At 56.8% G+C, this 7,891-nt stretch overlaps 1 protein-coding gene across 1 annotated transcript; it reads right to left on the bottom strand.

The window, feature by feature from the left end:
• Positions 1–1,099: 1,099 nt before the first annotated feature.
• LOC128943310 (histone H3-like centromeric protein A) lies at positions 1,100–3,755 on the bottom strand. Its single transcript, XM_054286203.1, has 4 exons — positions 3,680–3,755; positions 3,103–3,194; positions 1,850–1,927; positions 1,100–1,234 (listed from the first exon to the last, which is right to left on the bottom strand). Exons 1-4 carry the CDS (start codon positions 3,753–3,755, stop codon positions 1,100–1,102), a joined length of 381 nt encoding a protein of 126 aa, XP_054142178.1.
• Between the last annotated feature and the right edge of the window lie 4,136 nt (positions 3,756–7,891).

The following is a 7,891-nucleotide window of genomic DNA, read 5'->3' as shown; positions in this document are numbered from 1 at the left end:
GGGGGGATATTTGGGGTCCCTGAGGTTTGGGGGGCTCAAAGGGTACCCCAAGGATAGCAGCGATGGGCAGTTTTAAGGGGACTTGGGGTCCCAGGGTAGGTTTTGGGTTCTGAGGCTCGGGAGGGGTCTCCAAGGCATGAGGAAGGGGGGGGTTGGGGTCCCAGGGCAGGGTTGGGGTTGGGCGGATCCGTTCTGGTGTCCCTCTCGTGCCCTCAGGCGCGGGCACAGGCGCTGCCGGTGCAGCGCCCCTGCAGGTCCCGCCCCTCCCCGCTCAGCAGCGCCCCGAGCGGCAGCAGCGGGAAAAGCAGCCGGGGACCGTCCAGAACCGTCGTGGCCCCGCCCCCCAAGTGTGGCCCTCCCCAAGCCCCGCCCCATAGCGGGGACCCCGTTGAAGCTCCGCCCATGGACGGGAGACCTCCAGAGCCCCACCCCCGCGGGGTACTAAGCCCCGCCCCCCACAGGAAACCCTACCCACGTTCAAGCCACCTCTAAGCGCCGCCCCTAAAGCCTTGACCTCCGCTCAAAAAGCGAATCCCTTAAGCACCAACCCCTTAGACGACCCCCCACCACCACTATACGTGGAACCCCTTGGGCCCCAAGACCTTCCTGGCCCCCATTCCAGGTGCCCTCACCTAAAATGCTCAGAGGACCTCTCCCTGTGGGTTCTCCTGCCCTCCAGAGTTACCCCCTGTGGTGCCTTACCTCCAAATCCCTTCCAAACTCCCCAGCAACAGCACCTAGGGGTCACAAACATTTATTGGGGTACAGCAGAACTGGGAGGGTCTCCAGCAGGGTGGAGGTCCTGAGTAGGCTTCCCTGGGACTGGCACGCTGGTGATGGGGGTCCCAGGGGGATCATGGGTAGTGGTCCTCAATAATCTGAGAGGTGCTGGACTAAGGAAGGGGACCTCCACCCGGAGATGGGTCCCTGAAGGGGTTGTTGGGGATCCTGAGGTGGGGAAGTCTATGGGGTGGGTCCACGAGGGGGGGCTTGGGAGACCCTATGGGTAGGGGGGGTCTCAGCATGATGGTCCCATAGGAGGTCCCAGTAAGATTATGGGTGTGAAATTATCAGGAGAGACTCCCCAGGGGGTCCTCATTCAGATGCCCCCCGCTTCGGGCCCTCGCAGGCGCCGGGCCAGCTGCAGATCCTTGGGGAACAGGGTGACTCGGCGGGCGTGCAGTGAGCACAGGTATGCGTCTTCCAACAGCCTCACCATGAAGGCCTCTGCTGCCTGTGAACCAAAACCTGAGGGAGGGTCCCCAAAGCTCCCCAGCCTGCCCCAACCCCCACACCTTCCCCCGGGGTCAGAGACTCCCCCCAAACACACACCCAGGGGGCAGGGTCCCTCCAAACCCACCCATGGGTGACTGAAGCACCTTGTGCTTGCAAATGTGTTAGGGAGGGATCAAGACCCAATGACCCATCCTCAGTCCCTGACAGACCCTGGGAATAAGGGACCCCGCCCCACCCAGCACCCAGAGACCCTCTCAACATCCATAGAACCCTTTCCCAGAACCCATAGACCCTACCCCCAGCCAATGGAGACCCTCCTAGACTCCCCCTCAGCTCCCATCACATACACCCAACAAACCTCTCAGCCTCATCCAAGCATCCAAAGAGACCTTCCTGGACCTCCCCAGCCCCCAGAGACACCCCCAGCACCCAAAGATTCCCCCTGCAGCACCCACAGCCCCCCAGCCCCCATGGAAACTTTCTCAGTACCCATGAGATCCCCCTCAGCCCCTTCCCCACACCCCTAAGTCCCTGGATACCCCTGCAGGACCCGTAGGGCCCCTCCAGCCCTCTGTGACCTCCCTCCATCACGCCTGAGCCCCCCTAGCCGCACCTCCTGCAGCGCCAGCAGGGCCATGCTCTGCCAGCGGTAATCCACGCCGCGGGTGAAGAGGAGGCAGAGCTCCCGCACCTGTGGCAGAGAGGGCACAGTGAGGGGGGCACATGGGGGCAGCAGGGTCACAGGGAGTGCGGGGACATCGGGACAACATGGAGGGGATATGGGGGCATTGGGGACATCCCGGGCTGGGGCCACCACCATGGTGATGCCCTCGAGATGTGGAGACACTGCCCTGGGGACATCCCAGGGACCTGGGGACACCCTTGTTATCACCCTGGAGACACTTTGGGGATACCCCAGGGAGAGGAACACTGGGGACAGGAGCACCTGGGAATACACTGGGGAGTGGGGACATGGGAACATCACCACGGGGACACCCTGGGGTCTGCCAGGTGGGAGGCAGGGGGGAAGCACCACTCTGGGAACATCTTGGGAACACCCTCAGCCATGGGAACATGGGGACACCCCGATGGGACGGGGGGACAGTGCCAGCACAGCAGGAGGGGCACAGGGAACTCTCAATCCATGCAGCCTCTGAAGGTGGCAGGACACAAGGATGTCTGGAACCACAGAATGACATTGGAGGATATGCAAGGATGTTGGGGGAGGACAGGCTCACCATGTCACAAGGATGGGGAGGACAAGGACATGGGGAGGGATGGAACAGGGTTGAGGGGGGGGCCCTGGGGGAAAGGGATGGTCATGAAGAGTCCCAGGGGGTGATTTGGGGTTCTGGGGGGTAACTTGGTGGGTCTGTAGGGTGTTGGAAAACCGCAGTGGGTTTTTGGGGTGGGGTCCAGGGGAAGGTTGGAGGGTTCCAGGTTGGATTTCAGGAGTCCCAGGGTGGATTTGGGGTTGGATTTGAAGGGGTCCTCGGGATTGTTTGAAGGGTTTCAGTGGGTATTTGGGAGAGTCCAATGGGGAGCTGAAGGGTCCCAGGGTGGATTTGAAGGCTCTGGGGGAAGTTGCAGGGTCGAGAGGGTTGATCTGGAGTGTCCTGAGACGGATTTGGGGATCTCAAGAGAGGGGATCCAGAGTGGTTTGGAAGATCCCAGACAATGCTGGAGGTTCTGGGGTGAAATTGGGGGGGTCCTGGAGGGGTTTGGGGGTCCCACAGTAGATTTTGTGGGTATCTGAGATGATCTGTGTGGTCCCAGGGGAGTTTGGGAGTCCATGGGGGGTGCTGGGGAGGTTCTGGGGGGGAAATCGGGGTGTCTGGAGATTTTAGCGATGTGGGGGGTTCTCACCAGGCGGGCAAAGGGGCCGGGGCGCAGCAGCAGGCGGGTGCTTCTCTGGTACGTGCGGATCTCCTGCAATGCCCGCTGCCCTGGGCGGCGCCCTGTGGGGGCATCGGATAGGGGTCTGTGGGGGCTTTAGGGGATGTATTTAGCCTGGAGGGCAGAGATGGGGGGATCTGAAGGAACATGGGGGGTATAGATCTATAGGGCCTGTCAGAACACAGGGGGCTATAGGGGATCTATAGGGGCCAGGGAGACAGGGGAAGGCTGTGGGGGTTATAAGGGATCTGTAAGGTCTGGGGGGACATTGTGGGTATAAAGGATCTATAGGGAGCTATAGTTATGGCCAACATAGAGGAGTTATAGGGGACAGGGAGTATGGGGGTAGAGGGGCTATAGGGGAGAGGGAATGTGAGGTGACTCTAGGAGGTGGAAGCATATAGGGGTATATAGGGCACAGGCTAGGGGCGGAGGAAAACAATAGAGGGAGTCCATAGGAGTGCTCTAGAGGGGGGCCTGAAAGGGGGCTCGATGTAGGAGGTCCATCAGGGGTGTCTATAAGGGAAGTCCCCCGCCCCTCACTCACTGCGTGCCCGCCGCGGGGGCGATGGGGGGGGTGGGGAACGCCCGCGCCGTCGGGGGGTGGGTTTGGGGCGAGGCATGGTGTTGCCGAGTCCACCGCAGGGTCAGGGCGAGTTCAGAAGGGGACCCAGCGGCTGGGGAAGGGTGAGCTCAGGTGTGCGGGGCCCCCACGCCGCTGCCGGGATCCGCCGCGCCGCGCCGCGCCGTTCAAATCTCCAGCCGCGCCGCTCGTGACGTCACTTCCCTCCGCGCGCCTATCGGGGCGCGCGACCGCCCGGTGCCGCGCCGGACTCCGCCCGCCGAGGGCTCATTAGCAGAACTCTGCATGGCCCCACCCCCAGGCACCCCGCGCCTCGGTGCTGCCCGGGTAGTGTCAGTTACCGTCCCCGTGCGGTGCCAGTACGGACTCTGTAATCGTCGTGTAATCGTCCTCTGTGATCCCAGTCACTCTCATGTGGTTCCCGTTGCTCTCGGTCATCTGCATGGTTCCATTTACTCCCAGAATGATCCCAGTATGATTCCAGTCCCCTGCAGTATGATTTTAGTGCTTTCCAGTCACTCCCAGTGTGAGTCCAACATGATCACAACGACTCGGTATGATCCCTGTCACACCCCCAACAGTCCCAATCAATTCCTGTCACTACTAGAATGATCCCACTATGATCCCAGTCACTCCCAGTATGATACCAGTTGCCCCCAGTCAGTGTGGTTCCAGACACTCCCAGTATGAACCCAGCGTGGTTCCAGTTGTCCCCTCCTGTATGATCCTAGTTGCCCCAGTTATGGTCCCAGTACCCCCAACATGGTTCCAGCATCTTCCCTTTGCTCCCAGTGTGTCTTCAGTTGTCTCCCAACATGGTCCGAGTAGCTCCCTGTGCCTCCCAGTACCAAGTGGGGGTCAGTCAAGGATTACAACTGTCCATGAAATCCATTGGGAGAAGGAGATTAGGGCGTTCGTTACTGAACCCACGGTGGCCCAGGTGGGCTTTGGGGTCTCTTGAGGGCATTGCCTTCCAGACCTCCAGTTAACCTCCAGTTTTCCCAGTGGGCCACCACACTCCTTATTTGACCCCATCAAGCCTCCCAGTTGCCCCTAGTTGTCCACCCAGGCCAGATGTTGAATAGGACTGGCCCCAACACTGAGCCCTGGGAACCCAGCAGTGCCCAGCCCCAGCTGGCTGTGGCCCCATTCCCACTTCTCCTTGGCCTGGCCATCAGTCAGGTGTTCCCAGAGAGAGACACCTGTCCCAGCTGTGAGCTGCAGGTGCTCCAGGAGAGGCAGGGAGATGGAGGCAGTGACAAAGGCTTTGCTGAGCTGCAGGCAGACACATCCACACATGTCCAACACCCACCGGGATCACCTGGGCACAGCAGGAGATCAGGTGAGTCAGGCAGTACCTGCTTTTCCCAAGCCCTGGCTGTTCCCAATGCCCTGGTTTTCCTGTCCGTGCCATGGGTGCTGAAGTCCCAGTCGGTGCCATGTTGCCAATGGGACACTGTTGTGCTGGACACCAGTACCTGCTGTTCTTCAGCTACCTCAGCAGTCCCACAGCAGAAGGGTCCTCTGAAAGACCAAGCAAGGGATTCAGCTGTCTTAATTTCTTCTGTTTCCACAGCAGCTCTCCCAAAGCCCAATGGTGTCCTTTTGGGTCCTTGAAATACCTCTTCTGAGGTGATCAGTGCCAAGGATACATGAAGCCTCTAGGCCAGCGACAATGGCATTTTTCTGCCACTAGTGCCCAGTCAGGACCACTTCAGCTTCCAGTATAGTCCCTGTTGGGATCCCCCTGTCATCCCAGAAACAGAGATGGATTCTCCCCCTGAATGATGGCATCAGGGTGCATTGTGCAGCTGTGTCAACTAAAGCCTTGTGCTCCTGTGGCTCTGCTGTGCCAGGCTATGGATCCACACAATCCAACTGACTCCACTGTCCTTTTTCCACACCTGGCTGGAGCTAGGGCCCCTCTAGCTCTGATTATGGTACTTATTGCTTGCTTCTTGTAAATATGATCTGGAGGTCCCTTCCAGAGGGTCAGAAGTAACATCAGCCCTTCAATTCCACCTGAAGACTTGCCCAGTGAAACTGAGTGGCATTTTTCCTTGAAGAGTTTTCTGTGGTGGTTAATTTTTCCTCTCAACTCACATACCTGTGCTGCCAAGGCAGAGGTGGGTTTTACATCCCACTTCCATATGTCTTCACCATGGTCAGGCAAGTAAAACCACAGGTTACCTTGTGGTGTGCCCCTCTCTCTTGAGCAGGGGGCACTTGCCCCCTATAGAGTCCAGTCTATGCTAGTGGAGCATAGGGCACTTCTTTCAGTTGCTGGAGGTCTTTTCCACAGACAAGATGCAAGCCCATAGGGGGAAAAAGATACTTTCTTCATATTGTGAGAATTTGGTAACCAAATTATCGACTCTGTGTTCTCCTTTCCATGACATCACTGCCAATGAGTTGGTATATGGTGATGGCACCTCAGTAGGAACTTCCATCACATGGTTTGTGTACACTGAACCTCATCTGGATCTACAGGGCACTGTAGGTCTGGACACAATCCTGTGCCATGTGCCCCGGATGATCCTGCCTGAGCAGGAAGGTTGAACCAGATGATCCACTGGCCCCTTCCAATCAAACTGATTTTCTGATTCTGTGAAAGCAGGCGCAACTCGCAAGTGATTATGGCATACAGACAACTGGGGGAAAGAAAGTTCTGCTAGTTACAGGGAGGAATGATAGCACAGGCAGCAGGACAGAGGGATACGGAGAGGAGATATGGCACAGGGATGAATGATGGCACAGCGTCACCATATTTTAGTTGGTTTGTGATAGACAAACCAACCAGCCCCTGGTTTGACTGACGGGGGCCTCGCCCAGTCACATCTCTCCCAAGGTGGCAGGCGTTTCCTTGGCCAGGACCTGAAGGGGAGTAGAGTTCTGACCTATGAAAGTATCCAAATGGGATTTTTCAAATGCCCTATATAAGCAAGGGCTTGGGAAATAAAAGCTCTCTGTTGCCACAAGAACATTGGGGTTGTTGCAGTTTGAATTTATTTTATTGATTCCTTGTTAAGTGGTTTGTTCTGTTTTACCCCCATGTTCTCCCCAAGTTGGTTTACCCCTGGATTTTATCCTCTCTCAAAGCTGTCCCTCATGCCATTCCCCACCCCTTGTTCCAGCTCTTTCGCTGCCTGTCAAGGCAACCCAGCCCTTAATTCCCGAACCTCCCCTGCCACTTAAACCTCAGGCCAATCCCTGTCCTGCAACACCCCTTTGGAATTCCCCTACTCCTCCAAGCCCCATTGGCTCATGCAACCCATGTGACCCATGCTCTCCACCCTTGTACCCCGGTTGGCCCGGGACACTCCACATAATCCCCTCACTCATCCCGTGGGGATTCCCTGTTGGTTAGCTGTTTGTATCCTCCCCCTGACTTGTATCTGTACAAAACCCCTGGCACAATGGAGCTAGGGGCTCTTTGTCTTGCTCCTTTCATCAGGAATAAACTGTTCCTTGTGGAACCTCAATATGGAGAGCCTCCTCCTTTCTCTTCTGCCTGCTCCCTGTCGTGGCTTGTGTCTGGCACTTTAGAGCAAGTGGCTATAAAGGTTCTGCCTCTGCTAAATTCCCATACCAAGGCAGTTCCCCACTCCTGGCGTGGCACTGGAATTCTAAGAGCTAGCCTGAGTTCTGGCAGCCACTTCTGGGGTGAGTGGTCTTTGTCTCCTGCCAACTTCCCCAGCCCCCCACCTGACACTCACAGCACGGGGAGCAGGACAGAGCAATAGAGAATAAAGCAGGAAGAGGCACATGAGATAAACCAGGAGGAAGGCAGGGAGAAGGTTCCCCACTGGACTCCATAAAATTACATCACAGAACCAATCTAATTGCCTTCCATGACGGAAGAGTTCTTGGATGGATGAGGAGAGCGAAGTAGGTTGCTCCCTTGGCAGCCTTTCAGAAGGACTCAGCAGGTGGGCTGAGGGAGAGGTGGGCAGGGAGGAACCTCACCTGTTCTGCCACATCCCACAGGGCTGAGAGAACAAAAATCAGCTGAGAGCAGTGCAACACTGTTATAGATACATATTGTAATATTAGCTTTTTGCAAATATTAAAATGGATTTTATATGTGTGATATATTGTTATAAAGATATTGTTTGTATTTCTACTATCAATTAAGCTTAGCAACAGTAGTGAAATAGCTATGCTTGTGTTAAAATG

The sequence above is a fragment of the Melozone crissalis genome, unplaced genomic scaffold (genome assembly GCF_028551555.1).
Source record: "Melozone crissalis strain CALT ecotype California unplaced genomic scaffold, PUWL_Pcris_2 ptg000045l_1, whole genome shotgun sequence".
Classification (NCBI taxonomy): Eukaryota; Metazoa; Chordata; class Aves; order Passeriformes; family Passerellidae; genus Melozone; species Melozone crissalis.
Note: the sequence above shows the minus strand (reverse complement) of the source record. Positions and strands in the feature narration are given on the sequence as shown.